The 20,347-nt window shown below is 40.0% G+C and overlaps 1 protein-coding gene across 3 annotated transcripts; it reads left to right on the forward strand.

Annotated features, from left to right (window-relative positions):
* Window positions 1–3,025: 3,025 nt before the first annotated feature.
* On the forward strand, window positions 3,026–19,762 carry YTHDF1 (YTH N6-methyladenosine RNA binding protein F1). 3 transcript variants are annotated; one of them, XR_009620739.2, is made up of 6 exons: window positions 3,026–3,744; window positions 6,180–6,204; window positions 9,298–9,377; window positions 11,954–13,498; window positions 13,990–14,083; window positions 18,122–19,762. XR_009620739.2 is itself a non-coding variant. In XM_034441314.3 (5 exons), exons 1-5 carry the CDS (start codon window positions 3,718–3,720, stop codon window positions 18,146–18,148), a joined length of 1,704 nt encoding a protein of 567 aa, XP_034297205.1. In that variant the 5' UTR covers window positions 3,026–3,717; the 3' UTR covers window positions 18,149–19,762. The 3 variants fall into 3 exon arrangements, 2 of the variants coding, with proteins under 2 accessions (XP_034297205.1, XP_034297204.1); XM_034441314.3 differs by lacking the exon at window positions 13,990–14,083; XM_034441313.3 differs by lacking the exon at window positions 18,122–19,762 and having other exon boundaries at window positions 13,990–14,257.
* Window positions 19,763–20,347: the final 585 nt, after the last annotated feature.

Genomic DNA, 20,347 nt, shown 5'->3' on the forward strand with positions numbered 1-20,347 from the left:
TTAATAACCATGATTCATTTAACAACTGGCAAAAAATGGAGCAAAACTCACTTAGCAATGGAAATGTTGGGCTCAGTTGCGGTTGTAAATCGAGGACTACATGTAATTGGACTCTGAAGATAGGTTTTTTTAAAAGTTGACCCCCATATTCCATTACCCTTCAAACATCTATGATGATTACAATCTACTTATCTTTACCCCAAAGTATTTTTGACTGGGTTCATGCAGCATGCTGGGCAATAAAGTGGTTTGGGCTACAGTACAGGTAGTCTTTGACTTGCAACATTTCATTTAGTGACCATTTGAAGCAGTGGTGGGTTTCAAATTTTTTTACTACTGGTTCTGTGGGTGTGGCTTGGTGGACGTGACATGGCTTGATGGGCGTGGCAGGGGAAGGATACTGTAAAATCTCCATTCCCACCCCACTCCAGGAGGATACTGTAAAATCTCCATTCCCTCCTAATCAGCTGGGACTTGGGAGGCAGAGAATAGATGGGGGCGGGGCCAGTCAGAATTTTTAGTATCGGTTCTGAACTACTCAAAATTTCCGCTACCGGTTCTCCAGAACTGGTCAGAACCTGCTGAAACCCACCTCTGATTTGAAGTTACGACAACCCTGAAAAAAGTGACTTATGACCATTTTTCACACTTATGACCATTGCAGCAGCCCCATGGTAACATAATCAAAATTCAGACACTTGGGAATTGACTTGCATTTATACCATTGCACTGTCCCGGGATCATGTGATCAACTTTTGCGACCTTCTGACAAGCAGTCAATGGGGAAGCCAGATTCACTTTACAGTTGTTACTGCAGTGATTCAACTTTACAGTGAGCAACTGCAGTGATTCACTTAACAACCATGGCAAGAAAGGTTGTAAAATGGAGCAAAATTAACAAGTCTCTCAGCAACAGAACTTTCGGATTCAATTGTGGTTATTAAGACGAGGATTACCAGTTTGAAATATAATGGTAAATAATTGTATTTATAACAGTTGCAGTGTCCCAGGGTCAAGGGATCACCATTTGCAACTTTCCCAGCCAGCTTCAACAATCGAAGTCAATGAAGGAATCCAAATTTGTCTCACTTAGCAACCAAAGTTTAGGGCTCCGTTGTGATTGTTGTCGAAACTACCCATATTTTGCGCATTGTGGTTACCGCAACATGTATCAACTTAGCAAATTCAGCGAACCCTTTTCAAAAAATCAAGGTTTTGCTTCAGGTATTTAAGTCCCTTCACACAAGATGCTGATCCTTGCAGGTTCTGAATCTGGACTTATTCTGACTGGCTGAATCCAGCTGTCCATGTGGTAGCAAGGTAGCTTTCAACCCAAGTTGCATGTAGTTGATTATGAACCACGATTAAACAAACCATAGTTTAGTACAATGTACCAGGGTGAAATCCAGCAGGTTCTGACAGGTTCTGAAGAACTGTTAGTGGAAATTTTAAGTAGTTCGGAGAACCAGCAACGGAAATTTTGAGCAGTTCGGAGAACAGGCAAATACCACCTCTGGCTGGCCCCAGAGTGGGATGGGAATGGAGATTTTGCAATATCCTTCCTCCCAGGAGTGGGGAGGAAATGGGGATTTTGTAGTATCCTTCCCCTGGAGTGAGGTGGGAATGGAGAATTTGCAGTATCCTCCCCCTGCTACGCCCACCAAGCCACACCACACCCACCAAGCCACGGCCACAGAACCGGTAGTAAAAAAAATGGGATTTCACCACTGCAATGTACTGTCCTGCTTATACTCAATGGAATGCAAAACAAAATTATGTTCATCAGGTAACTCATTGATGTTCTTCAGAAGAGAATATTACATGATCCCAATAATAGAATAGAATAGAATAGAATAGAATAGAATAGAATAGAATAGAATAGAATAGAATAGAATAGAATAGAATAGAATAGAATAGAATAAATTTTTTTATTGGCCAAGTGTGATGGACACACAAGGAATTTGTCTTTGGTGCATATGCTCTCAGTGTACATAAAAAACCAAGATACATTCGTCAAGAATCATAAGGTACAACACTTAATGATAGTTATAGGGTACAAATAAGCAATCAGGAAACAGTATCAATATAAATCGTAAGGGTACAAGCAACAAAATTACAGTCATACAGTCCTAAGTGGGAGGAGATGAGTGGTGGGAACGATGGGAAGAATAATATTAGTGCAGACTTAGTGAATAGTTTGACAGTGTTGAGGGAATTATTTGTTTAGCAGAGTGATGGCATTCGGGGAAAAACTGTTCTTGTGTCTAGTTGTTCTGGTGTGCAGTGCTCTATAGCGTCGTTTTGAGGGTAGGAGTTGAAACAGTTTATGTCCAGGATGCGAGGGGTCTGTGAATATTTTCACAGCCCTCTTTTTGACTCGTGCAGTATAGGAGTCCTCAATGGAAGGTTGGTAGCCATTGTTTTTTCTGCAGTTCTAATTATCCTCCAAAGTCTGTGTCTGTCTTGTTGGGTTGCAGAACCAAACCAGACAATTGTAGAGTTATATAATCCAGAGTTTCAAACCATGGTTTGTGCTCTTTGTGTGAATTCAACCATCGCCTGGTCCTCCTTAATAAAGGCCAGAAAAAAGGCAACCTTTTTTTCCTCGCTCCTCGGGACTATTTGAGGCACCAAAGTTCAACAGATAGCATTTGGACGCATGTCCGGGCCACCCCTGTTGAACTTCTACCTGCCACGCGACTATCAAAAAAGAAGGAGCCTCACGGGGAAAAGCGCGCATTCCCCACGTCCATCCTCAAAATGAGTGTGGCGGTTAGATACTGGGGTGGGGGGGGGGAATGTTATTTTGGGAGAGAGAGATCGGCCATGATATCCCCCTCAGCTTTTTCTGTCATTCCGATTGGCTCCGATTCCTTCCTGATCCCACCCGCCGGCCTGCCAATCACCTGACCTCCACGGAGGATTGGGCGGGAACTTAAAAACTGGGCAGACCAAAGGCGGGCATTGCGTTAGAGACCGCTCGGCCTAACGGCCGTCTCGCTCCTGCGCATGCCCAGCAGGTGATGCCTTCCTCTCCCCCACCTCATCGTCGGCGAGCGCGCGGTGGCCCTTTGCTTTTTTTTTTTTTTCCTTCTCCCCTTCCCGGCATGCTCCGCGCAGCCGAGGCGTTGACGTCACCGGAGCCCGGTCTCCGCCGCCATTGGAGTTCGAAGGCTCCTCCGGCTGCCTGAGAGTCTCCTTTGCCTTCCGGCCTCTCCGGTTTTTTCCTCCGGGAGGCGGCGGCCAGGATATAGAAGTCTCGAGGCTAAGAGCCGGGGAAAGCGAGAGGAAGGACCGGCGAGCGCGCAACAGCAGCAGCGGCTGGCCTTTTCTCTTTTCTCCTCCCACCCCCCTCCCCATCTCCTTGTGTGTGCGCGCGCGCGCGTGTGTGTGTGTGTTCGTGAGTGAAGGCGAAGGATGTGAGGGAAGAAACGAGCGCGCGCACGGACGAGCCAGCGCGCGTGCGCGCGGCCCTCTTTCCCCTCCCCCTCCCTCCTTCCCTTGACCTAACGCTCCCGCTCCCCTTTCTCACTCCCCCCCACCTTCCCACGCGCCCCCGCGCGTGCGCATAGGCCCCCTTCTCTGGAGGGGGGGTTACAGGAGCAGAGGAGGGAGGGAAAGAGCGCGCGCTCCTGCCTGGCGTGGCCCCGCCCCTCCACTCCTCTTCCCTTTCCCCCTCCCAACCCCCCCTCCCCTTTATTTCAGGGCGCATGAGAGATGTCTGCCACTAGCGTTGACCCCCAGGTAAGTCGATGGGGGGAGCAAGGCCCAGCCGCATCCCTCTTTTTTTCCCCCCTTCTTTCCTTCCTTTCTTCCCAACCCCCCCACCCCACTCCCTCGAACTCGTCTCCAGCAGCTCTGCCTTCCTTGGCTCTCGACCAATCCTTCCTCGGGCATAACGCGCTTTTTTTCTTTTTCTTTTCATGGATGCGGGGAATGCGCTCTGCTTCCTTTCTCCCGCCTGCCTTGATCGAAGCCAGGCTTCGCCAGGGAGCACGATGGGAGATGTAGTCCAAACCCGTGCGGGGGTGGGGGAGAAGCAGCCCAGCCAGCGCGGTTCAAAGGAAGAAGAAAGCCCCTTTTCTTCTCTGCTCTTTGGGCGAATGGCTTTGGCTTTCCCGTCTCTTTTCTTCTTTCTCTTCCTTTCCTTCTCTTCCCTTCCTTCCTTCCTTCCTTCTCTCCCTTCCCTCCTTCCATCCCTCCCTCTCTTCTTTTCTTTCCTTCCTTCCTTCCTTCCCTCCCTCCCTCTTCTTCTTTCCTCCCTCTCTTCCTTTCTTTCCTTCCTTCCTCCCTCTCTTTCCCTTTCTTCTCTTCCCTCCCTCTCTTCCTTCCTCCCTTTCTCCCTTTCTTCTCTCCCTTCCCTCCCTCTCTTTCTTTCCTTCCTTCCTTCCTCCCTTTCTTTCCTTCTTTCCTCCCTCCCTCCCTCTCTTCCTTCAGGCCTTTGTTAAGAGCTTACTTGGCCCCTAAAAGATTACCCGGCCCTACCTTCGATTTTGGGCTGCTTGGCTTCCTCCCCCTTCCCCCCCCTTTCAGGACTGCTTTGGAGGACTGGGCCTGGTGGCTTTGAGTGCCCGCTTAATGTCAGAATATAAAAAGAAGGGGCGACCCCTCCTCCTGAGCTCTGAGTCCAACAGAAAAACCCTGATCAGGCACATCTTTCAACAGCACCTTGGATGGCGGATCTGAATTTGGACTCTTGGGTTAGGTCTGAGCAAGCCACCCAAAGCCATTTTTAGATAGTTACTGAAGACCAGATCCCCCTGGATATTAAGTTTCTGTATCCTGAGCAGCTTTAAGCTACTATTTCTGTAGGAATGTTCTTGCTAGCTTCAAGCTTCCTGTTTCTCTTCTAGGCCCTACTTTTATTTTCTTTACTGCACTTGATGTCAGTGAAGCTCCTTCATGTTTCTGTTTGAGCATCAATCCTTAAGCAGACGGTTTAATAATTTTTCTATAATCTTCCTTCTTGTGTCAGCTGTTTCAGTCTTCATTGACACAGGCCCTCCCACTTTCAGTTTTAAAAGATCAGTCTCATTCTAGGAGTTTGGCTTATAGATGGGAATAAATATTCCCATCTAATTTTGTATCCCAAGAAGATTTATTTTTTCAAAAAATGAGAACTTTTTCCAAAAGCACTATTGCTCATGACTGCAAAAATGTATCTTTGCCCTTATAATTGCTTTGTAGTATTTAAATAGTTTAATATTATTTCTTGTAATTTTACTGGTACTGTAAAATGAATAGTATAATTCACATGTTAAGGGATCCGAGTCTCAGACATAATGACTTGCCTAAGGCAACATAGGTGGTACTTAAGTTTGTTTCTCAATCATTTCTTGATTCTTTACATGCTGCCATTTCATTTTTGTTTCCCCCCCTCCCCCTTTTCTCGTTATATACTGGGAGAACAAATACATATGTCTATGTGTATATTCCTGTTGAAGTTCAACTTCTTGCACATTGGATAATATTTTGAGGCTTGGAGGGTTTGCTGCCTTTTCTAAGAAGCCCTCCAAGAAGCCATTTCTTTTTCTTTTATGTTTATCTGGTAACTAAAAATACATATTAAGGGTTTGTGAAAAGTTTTGAATTCGAACCCTTTTGGAAGTATTTCATGATCAAAACAATTGTTGAAAAATAATATTTTGTACTCAAAACACTTCAGAGTGGTAGGCAATGCCCACTTCAGATGCAAAACAGATTTGGGGGGCATTTCAGATTCAAAATATACTGCATAGCAATATTTCTCTGTAGTCTGTAACTCTGAATTTCTTATTCTCCATACCTTTTATTTCCTCTTTAAGAAAAATACTGAATCCTTAATATTCATTATTGCATTATATTATTAATATGTGGCTATTTGTTTGTTTCCAATCTCCTGAAAGGCCATGATACCCTATTAACAATTTGTAAGCAGATTTAATAAATGCAAATATTTTTGAAATCATCAAAGACATAACACTTGTAGAAAGTAAAATTGAAGCCAGAGAAAATCTTGTGGTTGAGAATTACCTACTTTTAAATATCTAAACAGACTCATCTGTCTTGAATATATAACACAATATTGTATCGCTGTTATACATTTTCAATAGATGATAGTTTGCTTTATTCTGAGGTCTCAACAAATGACAAATATTTGTTTTGTCTCTTTTATTGTACCCTGTGCTATGGCATGACAGAGAGCGAAAGGTCAGGATAATAAAGGTAAGAAAAGTTCTAATCTTAGATAGTTCTTCTGATAGCAGATTTATATGAATGTATTCATGCAAATGTTTGGTTATGATTCATTAAAAAACGAAAAGCCTCTGTTTTGTTATTTCTTTATAACTCTCAGTGAGGTTTATTCCTATATATAAATTCAGTCCTATAAATGTCTATGCAGCTCATTGGATTTTTATCTAAAGATCTTAAAAAATAATATCTATACTTTCCAGAATAAAAACCTCACAAAGCAAGTTATAACAAACTTAAATCTTCAAAATAATTAAAACAGTGTTCTCAGCAGGCGCTTGTTTCTCATACCCTTTTACTTTTTAAAAGTCAGAACATTCTCTTTGAGTGGTTTTTTTTTTCCCCTTAAGAAAAATCAAAAGTAAAAAATAATAAATTTCTAAGATGGTAATAATTTTGTACTGCAAGTACAACTCCTTCTTCTGTCATTGGAACATTATGAGATTATAAATCATGAGACTTGACACATCATCCCTCTTTTTCCACTGAAGCTATTTTTGGAGCACTTCTTCCAAAAAGTTGAACATATTTGGGAGTGCAAGATGTAGAGATTATATCTGAAATAGCAATATTTGATGGGGGAGTTCCTGAAAGACAGTAGATCAATGGCAAAATCACCAATCCTGTTCAACCTGCTGTGAATTTGAATATAATTAGCACATCTTATTAGTAATAGCAAACTAGTCCTGACATTTTAGCATCGAAATGCAAATGTAAGATAACATTTACTCGTTCAAAGAAATGCTCCTTATTATGAAAGAGATCCTATAATATGCTTACATTGATAGATAACATGGAATTTTAATTTTTCAAAAAATTTTAACCTCATATATTTGTAGCACGTACATATACAGGTAGTCCTTGACTTACAACCACAATTGAGCCCAACATTTCTATTGCTAAGCGAAACAGTTGTTAAGAGTTTTGCCTCATTTTACAACCATTCTTGCCACAGTTATTAAGTGAATCACTGCAGCTGTTCAGTTAGTAACGCGGTTGTTAAGCGAATCTGACTTCCCCATTGACTGTTGAAGGTTACAAAAGATGATCACATGACACCAGGACACTGCAACCGTCATAAATATGAGTTGGTTGCCAAGCATCTGGATTTCGATCACATGACTACAGGGATACTGCAGTGGTTATAAATATGAAAAACAGTCATAAGTCAATTTTTTCATTGCCGTTGTAACTTCTAACTCACTAAACGAACTGTTATAAGTCAAGGATTACCTGTATATGTGTACGTATAAAAAAGTAAAGCATCTGGTGGTTGTGCTTATAGCAGTGGTGGGGTGCTCCTGGTTCTGTCTGGTTCTTGCGAATCGGTAGTAAAAGGGGAGGCTCCGCCCACCCACCTGGACGTCATAATTGACAATCTGCGCATGCGCAGAAGCTTATACGCAGAAGCGTGTGCACACGCTTCCATTGCAAACTGGTAGTAAAGGTAAGTAGAACCCACCCCTGGTTTATAGCATAGTTTAGTTGTTTATCTCATATTGTTAACTAAGCTTTTCTTTAACAGTATGCAATATAAACTACATATGCAAAATGAAATAACATATACAATTAAAATCAAATTATTCCTCAGTGCAATAGCACTAGAGCGAATTAAATTCCATAAGCTAAAGTTTAATTAGCACAATAAACTCAACTGGACACAATATATTTAAAGGTAGTCCTCAACGTAACAATTGAGCCGACAATTTCTGTTGATAAGCAAGACAGTGAGTTTGCCCCATTTTATGAGCTTTCTTGCCAAAGTTGTTAAGTGAGTCACCGCAGTTGTGAAGTTAATAACACAGTTGTTAAGTGAATCTGGCTTCCCCATTGACTTTGCTTATCAGAAAGTCGCAAAAGGGGATTGCATGATCCTAGGACACTGGAACAGTCATAAATATGAATTTTGATCAAGTAACCACAGGGATGCTGCAACAGTCGTAAGTGTGAAAATGAACATAAGTCACTTTCAGTAGTCACCAAATGAATGGTTATAAGTTAAGGACCACCTATATGTAAATGTTGATCAATATAATATATATATAACTCATATTTTTCTGATGATTGCAGTGTACATGTGCATTTCTATTAATGGCCGTCAATTTTTCTTTTCCTGATTAGCACTTTCTGTATTGTTGACTATGGAATTTCTGTATATGTTTCTGTACATACGTAAATCTATTTAATTGCATTCCTATAATTGCCCGTCTCACATGATGACACTGGGTGGCATTCATAATAAAGCAATAAAAATACATAAAACCATTAAAACAACCAATTTAAATTAAAAGATGAAATCAAAGTTTTAAAAAATCACATTGGGGTCTTGGGTGAAATAAGAGCATGCCTTAGCTTAGAACATGTCTAGCATTTGTCTTCATTATTTGTTACGACAGAATATAATCCAGGATTGGCAACAGGATGTGGCAACTTGTGTTTTGTTAAAAAAAAACTGCTAATGATTGATCATATTGAGGGACATGTACAAAGCTTATTGGAATGAAATTCAAAAGGTTGCAAAAACTCCTATAAGTTACTAAATACTATTAGTGATGTGCCTATCATCTAAAAGAGGTCTGTTTATTTAGATCAATCTAACTTGCCACTAACAAGTGCTATACAGAATCCATGTCGTATACCTTCAAGGGTTGAGCTTTATGAGGGCCATTCATTCAGCATGTTATTGATCTTCTTTCTGACTTGGAGGCCTCTCAGCTTTGGCTTCCTGCTTACACTAAGTGATCCAGCTTTCCTGGACAAATACATTTTAATTCATTCTATGAGTCTTACTCTTGATTTTAACAAAACTGTGTTGCTGGTTGTTGAAAAACCTGTTTGTGGGGTATTCAGTAATTGTCATTTAGATAGTTTTTATAAGGAACAATGGTATCTTGAGGGCATGTGGCAGTGTTTTTCATGTTGAAATCTGACCTTTTCCCCTTCTCTAAATAGATAATGCTGTAGAATAAACACAGTTCTATTTGTGTATACTGTCGTGCTTTAGAAAACAGATCTTTATTGAAACTTCAAAGTGTGCGTGTTATAATTGCAACTCTTTTGTTTCAGTGCAAAATGGTTCTCTTCATCAGAAGGATACAGTGCATGACAATGATTTTGAGCCTTATCTTTCTGGACAGTCAAATCAGGTTAGTCTATATGCTTGAAAAGTGATTTGATTTTTTAAAAAGGAATTTTAAACATATGTCAGTTGGAATCAGTGAAATTTGTTTAAAAGGATTTTTTTTCTAGCACAGACACAATCAAAGGCCACTTACAATTCATTTTATTCTTGTTGAAAACATATTATTCTCATTGAATGTATAATAATAGTACTGGCTTAAGTAAATCCACATTAGCCCTGAATATTAGGACTTCTTTATACAGTACTCATTTCCACAGTAAAACTATTTTTCTTGTGGATTAAAGTTGAAACTGTTACCATTTTAGAATATTAAATGGGATTGACTGAATCGGGCTTAAATTGATATTTCCAATTTTTATTAAATTATGTAGTATCTTTCTACTGTGTAATCCAGCTTTAGGACTTCCTATTTCAAATTTTATTGGCTTACTTATTGATCATATTTATATGGCCACCCACCTCATGAAAAACTTGACAATAAAAACCATAAAACAGTGGCACAAATACACAGAATTAAAAATTGTTATTGAAAGGCAAAAAAAAGAGCAGCAGATATTAATAACAATGGAGTCACTCAGCACCTCACAGTCCCTTGAGGCCCCAGGCCTGATGACACAACCAGGTTTATTGCATGAAGCCATGATGTTCCATAAAGTGGGCACCACTGCAGAAAAGACCCACTTCTTGGGTTCCACCAAATGTACCTCTTCGCCAGATGGCACCCATAGCATCCCTCTTCTGCCAGATGCGATAGGTTCTTCTTATTGATATGAACTCTGTATTTTTACTGTATATCATGTCTTATGGCTGGCTTCTATATTTGCTATAGTCAATAATTGACTAAAATGGGCTTCAGTTTCACAGAATGGATTAACGTCACTCAAATAATTTTGAGTGTGATTTGCCAATTCAAAGGATATACTAGTCTTCTAAAAGACTAACGTGTAGTCAGTAGTGATAGAGCACATCCGCTCACAGGATAAATTTCCCATTTCATGGACTGCTTGGGTCTACCTTGAAGGTTAGGCCAATCCACTAAAGCAGGGGTCCCCCAATCTGTGGTCCGTGGCCCACTAGTGGGCAGTGAGGGGTTTGCAACCGGGCCATGGAAACAGCGGGGGAGCACACACGCATGCACGCATCCTCATTTGCACGAGCAGCATGCACGTGCTCCATTTGCGTGAGCGGGCGCACATGCATGCAGCATGCGCAAATGAAATAGCACACGGGCTTGCTGGCTACTTGCACGGAACCATCCCCCCCGCTGGTCCGCAAAGCCACAAACATCGGGGAACTCTGCTTTAAAGCGTATACCAGGGCATTGTACCAGGCAGCATTTCAAGCTGTAGAAAAAGGTAAACAGAAGAGATAAGCTTTCAGAGAGATTGAGTGAAGATAGCACTGGCTACATGATAGATGAAGACTCCTGATTCATGTGGTGCAGAGTTTAAAAGCAATATGAGAGTTCGATGAGCGTTGCCAGAAAATGAGCCAATGTAGCTTGCAAAGAAGGTAGATTAGCAGAAAATATTGAGGAGAAAGAATGACGCTGCTGGGATCAGGCTAGAGGCGAACTGAACTGGAATCACTAAGTAGAAGGACGGTTTCAAAAATAGCTAGCAAAATGGAGAGATAAGCAGTGGGATTTTAAATAGGTAAGTTGAATCAAGAATGAGTGTGGAATGCAAAGAAAATTAATGATTATGTGAGTAAACAAAACATGAAACAAAGAGACTGTAACAATGATTTTAAAAAGCCAGAATTTGTGTGGTTATGGGAAAATAAGTAACACGACAGATTAATGAATCAAATGTGGAAGTTTTATTATATTCTTTAATTGGGGTAGATGAGAACACACTCTAGAGTCCGGATTTAGTCTTAAGGGTTTTTTTTTTTAAATGCATAATTTGCACAGAGGAATCCACTTTGTTTCAGATCAGTACATGCTTTAGTCTAAAGAATCTACAAATATTTGATTTTACTAAAATTTAATATAACTGCATAATGTTATATTGTTTGAGAACAGTTCAAAAGCAGTTGGATTAATTTAGCTCTAACATAATATTAGTGTACTGTGAAAGAAGTTTAAAAATAACTTCTCACTTATCCAAACTGCAGATTTTCGAACAAAACATGTCTACTCAAATTGCTCTGTGTCTTGTGATTAATCCTTGAAGCAGTCGGTGAGAAACCATGTGAAAGAATTGTCCTGCCTTAATTTTGAAAGTGTTAAGAAGCAAGAGACATGTTTTCAGGTTTAAGGCATTTACAGTCTTATCAATAAAAGAGAATATTTGTAACTCAGGGTTTAATAGTAAGGTCCTTGGTGTTCTCTGAACTTGGTGCTTTCATTACCAAACTAGGTAACATCATCTGTGCAAACTCCACTTCCTTCTAGCACTGATAATGTTATCTAGTTTGGTAATGAAATGTCTGCAAGAAAACCACCAAGCTCGGAGAGAACCCAAAAACCTCACAGTCTTTTATTTTGTAGAGTGGATTTGAACTTTCCTGAATATTTTTCTAGTTTAAATAATGTAAACAACTGAATCTGAAATTGCGTCTTTTTCGTTTTAACAGAGCAACAGCTATCCATCAATGACCGATCCCTACTTGTCCAGTTATTATCCACCTTCTATTAGCTTTCCCTACTCACTGAGTGAAGCTCCCTGGTCAACTGGAGGAGACCCTCCTATCCCATACCTTACAACCTATGGACAGCTGAGTAACGGCGATCACCACTTCATGCACGATGCTGTGTTTGGACAGCCTGGCGGATTGGGCAACAACATTTATCCACACCGGTTTAATTTTTTCCCCGAAAACCCTCCTTTCTCAGCATGGGGAACGAGCGGCTCTCAGGGGCAGCAGACCCAGAACTCGGCTTACGGAAGCAGCTACAGTTACCCACCCAGCTCCCTTGGGGGTACAATTGTGGACGGGCAAACGGGATTTCATAACGATACTTTGAATAAAGCGCCTGGGATGAATAGCATCGAACAGGGAATGGTTGGACTGAAGATCGGCGGGGACGTCACGGCTTCCGCCGTGAAAACCGTAGGCTCGGTGGTAAACAGTGCCGGGATGGCGAATGCGTTGTCTGGCAACGGCGGATCAAACCTCAACCTGCCGGTATCAAAGCCAACCTCTTGGGCTGCTATTGCTAGCAAACCTGCGAAACCCCAGCCCAAAATGAAAGCGAAAAGCGGGCCTGTAATAGGAGGGGCTTTGCCTCCGCCGCCTATCAAACATAACATGGACATAGGTACTTGGGACAATAAAGGTCCCATGCCCAAAATCCCAACTCCTCAACAACCCATCCCTTCTCCTCAGTCTATCCCACAGCCGCAGATCATTCAGCCAATTCCCACCCAGCCACCCCCGCTGACCCAGCTGCCCTACCAGAACCCTCAGCCGCCCCCACCTCAAAACCGATGGGTGGCACCTCGGAACCGCAATGCAGCTTTTGGCCAAAGCGTAGGAACCGGTAACGAAAGCAACCCGCCTGGGAATACCCCAACGAACACCATCCCCGGCGGAGGAGGAGGAGGAGGCGGCGAGTCCCACCCCGTTCTCGAAAAGCTGAAAGCCGCCCACAGTTACAACCCCAAGGATTTCGAGTGGAACCTCAAAAACGGACGCGTGTTCATCATCAAGAGTTACTCCGAGGACGATATCCATCGTTCCATCAAATACTCCATTTGGTGTAGCACAGAACACGGCAACAAACGTTTGGACAGCGCTTTCCGTTCTATGAATAGTAAAGGCCCGGTCTATTTACTCTTCAGCGTCAACGGCAGTGGACATTTTTGTGGCGTGGCAGAAATGAAGTCGTCGGTGGACTACGGCACCAGTGCCGGCGTGTGGTCCCAGGACAAATGGAAGGGGAAGTTTGACGTCAAGTGGATCTTTGTGAAAGATGTTCCCAACAACCAGCTTCGACACATCAGGCTGGAGAACAATGACAACAAGCCAGTGACAAACTCCCGTGACACTCAGGAGGTGCCCTTAGAAAAAGCGAAGCAAGTGCTTAAAATTATTGCTATGTACAAGCACACGACCTCCATCTTCGATGACTTTTCCCATTACGAAAAGCGCCAGGAGGAGGAAGAAGTGGTACGAAAGGTAAACTGGCTTTAAGAACATTTTAATTCAGTTGGGGTAAGAAGTCCACCCTGGAGGTGAATGGGAGTTGAGTGTGCAAAGGGACACTGTTTTTTTAAAAAAGAAAAAAACAACTTATTTCGAAGATAGATATTACGCATTCTTCAGATTTAACCCACAAGGCTTCAACCCAACAGCTTTCTTTTTTTAAAACCTGCTTTATTGTAATAGGCCAAAAAGTTGAGATGTATCTGCTTTGTTAAGATATGGCTTAGTTTTCAGTGCTGTAATGGATGTAGGCTGGTACAAAGCTTGGAATATACAGGTAGTCCTCGACTTACGACCACAACCGAGCCCAAAACTCTGACTAAGTAAGACATTTGTTTACTGAGTTTTGCCCCATCTTATGACCTTTCTTATTGCAGTTGTTAAAGTGAATCACTGCAGTTGTTAAATTAGCAACGTGGGTGTTAAATTAATCTTTCTTCTCCATTGATTTTGCTTGTCGGAAGGTCACAAAAGGAAATCACATGACACCGCAACCGTCATAAATAGGAGTCAGTCGCCAAGAGACTGAATTTTGATCATGGGGATGCTGCAACGGTCGTAAGTGTGAACAATGGTCCTAATTTGCTTTTTTTCAGTGCCATTGTAACTTAGAGCAGTCACTAAATGAACGGTTATAAGTCGAGGACTACCTGTAAGTGAAATATTAATCGCTCACCCATGCACGAGCAAGATGTGTTTCTGCTTTAAAGAGACGTCTATAAAAGAAACCCACGATTGGCAGTTTTTTTGTTCCTTATGTGGGATATTCTGGCTGCTACTTGAAGGAAGGGCTTAAAAAGTATCCATGTGGAAATGAAAGCCTTTTAAACAAATTGGATGTTGGTATCTCCTTAGCACAGGTATGCAAAGCCTTACAAATCCAGAATGCCACATTTTGTCTAAATGCAATTATTTGATGTTCAAAGTGGTCTGTTTCAACCTTTTTTTGAGGTGTTTCAAGCTCATTATGCTTTCAGAATTATTGAGCAAGCCTGTTTCAAACACAGAACAATTGATTCAACCTTGACATGAAGTATTTTGAATTTGAAATTTTGTACAGCACTCATATTTAGAAAAAAAATTATTAGTGTACTTCTCAATTACAGGAGCTATTTTCATATGTGTAAAATTGATTGATTGTAACATTATTAATACAATATTATAATACATGCTCAAGCATTATGGCAATGATAGATTTAACCAAAACCAAAAGAACCATAAGGTTTTAAAAGGAAAAGACTATAAAGACTATAAAATTCACCTGTAAATGAGATTTAAGGGCATTAACAACTAAGCCATAGCACAAAATAGAAGCATAGACTGTTTAGTTTCTCCAAAATGCTGCAACATAAGAATTTATCCTTATTAAAAAAAAAAAATTGCAAATCACAGTATGGTAGAACTCATGAGTTTTCTCAGGAACTTGGCATAAAATAAAAATGGAGGGTAAAATAAGCACAAAAGTCAGAAGTGTGAGTAAACTAGAGTTACTGTAACATTAAGTTCATTGTTAAAAATGAGATCTGGGGAATATTTCTGTATATTTATATTAAACAGCCGCATTTAGGTGCCTATTAGGCTTACAGAATTAATTTCTTTTTATCAGCTGCTGTTACAATGGGTGGTTCTACTGCACTATATTGTATCTCAGCTGCAGGTTTTCCACTGGTGTCAGGCTTATAGTTACTGGTTTTAAGAGCTCTTTGGTCTACATGTTGCCCAGGTAGATTGCAGCATCTAATCAAGTATGGCTGACTTAGCTTTCTATTTGAATACGACATTAACTGGAAAGTTGGGGGTGGATGCTGACTGGCAAATATAGATAAAAAGCAAAGGCAAACTACAGATGCTCCTTGACTTACGACCACAGTTGAGCCCAAAATTTATGTTGCTAAGCGAGATAGTGGTTGGGTTTTGCCCCATTTTACAACCTTTCTTGCCACGGTTTTTAAGTGAATCACTGCAGCTGTTAAGTTAGTAACATGGTAGTTAAGTGAATCTGGCTTCCCCATTGACTTTGTTTGTCAGGAGGTCGCGCAAGGGGATCATGTAGACCCCTGCAACCGTCATAAATTTGAACCAGTGGCCGAGCCTCCAAATTCTGATCGTGTAACCATGGGGATCCTGCAATGGTCGTGTGCAAAACAGTCCTAAATCACAATTTTTAGTGCTATTGTAACTTTGAATGGTCACCAAATGAACTTCTGTAAATCAAGGACTACCTGTACTTTTCATATCACTCTGAGAAAGTGGCGGAAATATGGCAGTATACGCCATCAGGAATGGAGTCCAGTTGAAGATGACTTGTTAGTTTGTGAGCTTTAGATAAATAAGACCAGAGTATTTCTGTCCTTTTTGTAAGCTTAGTTGAAATTTCAGGTGGTACCTTTACTTCACAAATCCCCTTAGGAACGGAAGAGAATGTCTCCAACTGAATATTTGCTTGTAGAATTTCAGTATGCTTGCACCAGCTTAAATTGTTTACACTGAAGCACAGAACAAAATGATCTCACCTTGCATTGCAATAACGACGTGATAGGTTATTGTATTTAAATGGCATTATTTATTTTGCAAAGATGTTATTTTAGCTACACCATTATCAAATATTTGCAAATGATTTACGGAACACAACAGAGCAATTAGATTTAGGCTGACACATAAATTAATGCATATAACTGATACCTACAGGCGAGAAAAGAAGCAGGTTTCTTGGTGCAAAACAAACTTGCCTTCTGGATAGCATTTTCTGCTTCTTTCACCTTAAAAGACCACCATGGATTGTGGCTTTGGAGTTACTGTAATGTAAAAGCTTCCATGCAGTTTTTTTTAGCACGAACATGCTTTAGGCAGTCAAGTGTGTGGGTTGCAGTAATTTTGTTTCTAAGGAGTGGTCATCAGCCTGAGCAATCTTGGAAGATTACATGTTTCGAGTACTACATTTCCCTGTTTTTAAGATCCTGTTCAGTTTCAGAAGTGATGCAGAACTTGCAAATGGCTGAGACTATCCTTGAAGACATGCAGGTCTAAAGTATTCAAAATATTTGCATGATTTACCTTGTTTAGGATATATATTTTTTATCCTGTTGATCAGCCAAAGGGTTTTTTGCTCACAAAGGTTTTAAGGCCTTTAAACATTTAAAAAATGGAGTTGAGGAACCAAACTATTTATTAATCTGAGCCCTTTAAAAACATGAAATTAATAGGAATGACAGGATGTTAAATGGGAAGTAGATGCTATTCCATCTTGTTGAAGATCATATCCAAACAGAAGCTGTCACTTGTCCAGGATATTGGAGCTACCATTTTTAAAATTTATTTATTAGTCCAATTTATATGCCGCCCTTCTCCGTAGACTCAGGGCGTCTTACAATGCATTATAGCAATAGGCTGAATACTTTTATGTATATACCTGCTTATTAGGGCTTTCGGGCCCCCCCTAAGCGGGGTTGTTCTATACAAAGATGGCTTATTGCCCCCACAATCCGGGTCCTCAATTTACCTACCTCGAAAGGATGGAAGGCTGAGTCAACCTTGAGCCTGGTGAGATTTGAACTCGCACTAATTGCAGGCAGCTGGCAGCTAAGTGCTAGCACTTAATAGCACTTAGTCCGCTGCACCACCGAGGCTCATTCAGAAAATTGTGATTCAGAAAGTTTTCACAGAAAAAAGTCCCAAACCACAAATGTCTATGGAGATTCTCAGTCATCCAGGTCATGGCTGTCCCAAAGGTGCTTTTTCAAAAGGCAACTGGACTTTCTTGTTTTTGCCTTGAAGATGTTTCGCTTCGCATCCAAGAAGCTTCTTAGTTGAACTGAACAGAGAACTGAAGAAGCTTCTTGGATGAGAAGCGAAACATCTTCAAGAAAAAAAAAACAAAAGTTGCCTTTTGAAAAAACACCCTTGAGCCAAACCATAAAATGTTTTTCTGCCCTTAAAGTAACAGGCTTGTGGGTCTGCGCTGAGACTTATGTACGGTACTTTATGATACCTATTTCTGATGAGAAGAAGGCTACATTGAAGATTAAAGTTCCTTGTGCACACTCTTGAAATGTTTTCGCATTATATAATCCATTCATATCTATTTTCTGGCGTGCTGTGAACACCTCCCCCCCTCAGCAAAGACAAAGTTAAATGTACCATGGATTACATCACTTTCCATCAGTAGCGTCGCTTTCCATTCCACGGAGTTCTAGAAACTGCAAAACATACTCCTTTAAGCCTGGTTTTAAGGTGTTAACTTGTAATTTACAAAGAAATGTGCTTCTCTATATTTGGAGTATTTCTTAATTTTACAGAAAACACTGCCTTTAGGTATCCTAGTTTAGCTTTAGGAGTTAAAATTATCACGAAAAGCTATATTGTGGTATGTTTAAAATATATAGCATGGCATGAAAGCAGTTTCCTTGTGTTTTATTATAAGAAAATCTTGTTACATCATATGCAGGCCACAGTGTACATGCAACAAAATAGAAATTTAAAAAGATTGGGTGTCCCATTGTTTTAGGGTGACGCGGTGGCTTGTAAAAAAATTAAAGACGGGTAAAAGAGTTTTTTATTGGGTTTTCACATTCTAATTTCCTGTTTTTCTCTTTGCAGGAACGTCAGAATCAAAATAAACAATAAGAATAAGCATATATGGTTTGCTATATATATATACATATATATATATATACTAGAACTGATATTAAATTTGATTATGAAAAATTGAATCTTTTTTTAAAAATGCCTTGGTGCTGTGTATTCTGGCATCAGGAGATTATAAAGCTTTCAGCTCCAATATCTTTTTTGCAGGGGAAATTCAAATCTTGCATCTTTTAAGTACACTGTAGTGGGAGGGATTGGGTTTTGTTTTGTTTTTGTTTTCCCAGCTGAATATGCATTAAATTGTAATCTTTTCTATGTAAAATGCTGTAGAATCCATTAATAAAGATGTTTCTTGTTTTTTTTTATTTTTTTAAAGTTGGTTAAACAAGTTCATCTACAATTGAAGATTTTGAAAATATTAGCCTTTTTCCAAAGACCTTTAATTGCAGCACAAATTATGTTTCTAATCTGAAAAGTCATTGCTTTTATATTTATGTACCACAGATCCCCTTGTCTCGCCATTCCCACAGTCAGTTTGATTCTTATGGCAAGTAGAAACAAAAATACCAGTTCGTTTTTTATTTTTGTTTTTTGAGAAATAACCTGTGTCAAAAATATTGACATTTAATTTAGCAAGCTCAGGTTATTTTATGAAGTTCAACTTTATCTGTCACGTTCATTATTTTGGAAAAAAATTTGAAAGTATACTTCTGCCTTCCTTACAAAAAAGCAAAAAGGCGTAATTCACTGGGGTAATTTCGCATGCAAGAAGTATAAATGGGATTTCACACAAACACAATTGTACATTTTCATCATTTGCAGTTATTTTTTTGTGGATATTGCATGAGAAATATTCCTCATGGATTGTACTTTACGTCTTAAATTATTTTGTCTATAATTGGTGAACATTAGTGAACATCTGCGTTGTATCATATCTTGCAAGAAAAAGCTGACAAGTTTCCTATCATAATTTTTTGCTTTATCTGTAGCTTTTAATCATTTAAATATGTGTTCAACATTGCAGGGGCTTGGGCAAAATGTGGCTTTTAATTTCCCCCCTGCTTTTTAATATTATTAAATTCATACTTTTAATATGCCACCCCCTTTTTTTTCCCCACTCGCCCCCTCGAGGAAGTCACTTAAGATTTTATACTAATAATGGTGAGCTTTAATCTCAAATCTTAGTTCAGACTCATACGATGGATTATGCTTCAGATGTTTAAAATTGATTGTGTGTGCGTGTGCCTATTTTTTCTGTTGGATGAGTAAAAAAACAACTGTTTTAAGAAATGAATCTTCTGTCATGTTTTTGTGGAATGAGGAAGCTGTCGGAAGAAGTGGCCACCAACCGGAGTTTTCAAAAAATTTAGCATGAATTCTTGGTGCTCATGCCTGTTGCTCTAGCACATTGAATCTGCACGTGTTTAATTGTAGAGGATCTTTTACTTATATTAGAAAGCAGATATCTTCTGAAAAACAATATTTACGCAAGAGGACCTCCAATTTAAATGAAAGTTTTAAGCTGTATCATTTAGACTTGTATTTAGAACATATAGCTTTGTCTGTTACTTCTGATGTAAGGAGTAATGGAACAGCATCAGATTAACTTTTTCCTCTAGGAGAATACAAGCCTTAATAAATAATACCTACTTAGCAAGTGTGACGTTCTTTCATTTCTCCCATCTCCCTTTATTTATCCTTCAGGTTCCTGCCAGTTCTTCACACCACTTTCCTTCTTCACTAAGATGGGTTAAAAAGATGGTAGAGACCTTCACGTTAAGGCTGGTAGTGTGGTAGATGGCTTCTAGAACTCAAAACTTGGTTTGGTTATGCTCCTAGGTGTCCTGCTCTGAGAAAAGAGGGCAGTACTAAGCACACATGAATAAGATGAAGGGTGTCGGGTAAATCATCTGTCTTGCAGAGCAAAATCCAGACTTCCTTTTATAACTTTTTCTTGTGTAAAGTTTTCACAGTTAATGACCTTTGCATCAAAATTCAGATGCTTGGGAATTGGTTCGTTATTTATGACCATTGCTGTGTCCCAAGGTCATGCGATCAACTTTTGCGACCCTCTGACAAGCAAAGTCAGTGGGGAAGCCAGATTCACTTAACAATCAGGTTACTAACTTATCAGCTGCAGTGATTCGCTTAACAACTGTGGCAAGATAAGTTGTAAAATGTCGCAAAACTCAAACTCTCACTTAGCAATAGAAATTTTGGGCTCAATCGTGATCATAA

Source organism: Pantherophis guttatus, chromosome 3, assembly GCF_059756535.1.
Source record: "Pantherophis guttatus breed Tessera chromosome 3, ASM5975653v1, whole genome shotgun sequence".
Taxonomy (NCBI): Eukaryota; Metazoa; Chordata; class Lepidosauria; order Squamata; family Colubridae; genus Pantherophis; species Pantherophis guttatus.

Bases quoted from the DNA above. Each gene is read 5' to 3' on its own strand.
- YTHDF1 (XM_034441313.3), top strand. From the start codon at position 3,718: ATGTCTGCCACTAGCGTTGACCCCCAG. The intron at 9,378-11,953 runs GTTAGTCTATAT...TCGTTTTAACAG, and splicing joins TTTCTGGACAGTCAAATCAG to AGCAACAGCTATCCATCAAT. The intron at 13,499-13,989 runs GTAAACTGGCTT...GCTTGTCGGAAG, and splicing joins AGGAAGAAGTGGTACGAAAG to GTCACAAAAGGAAATCACAT.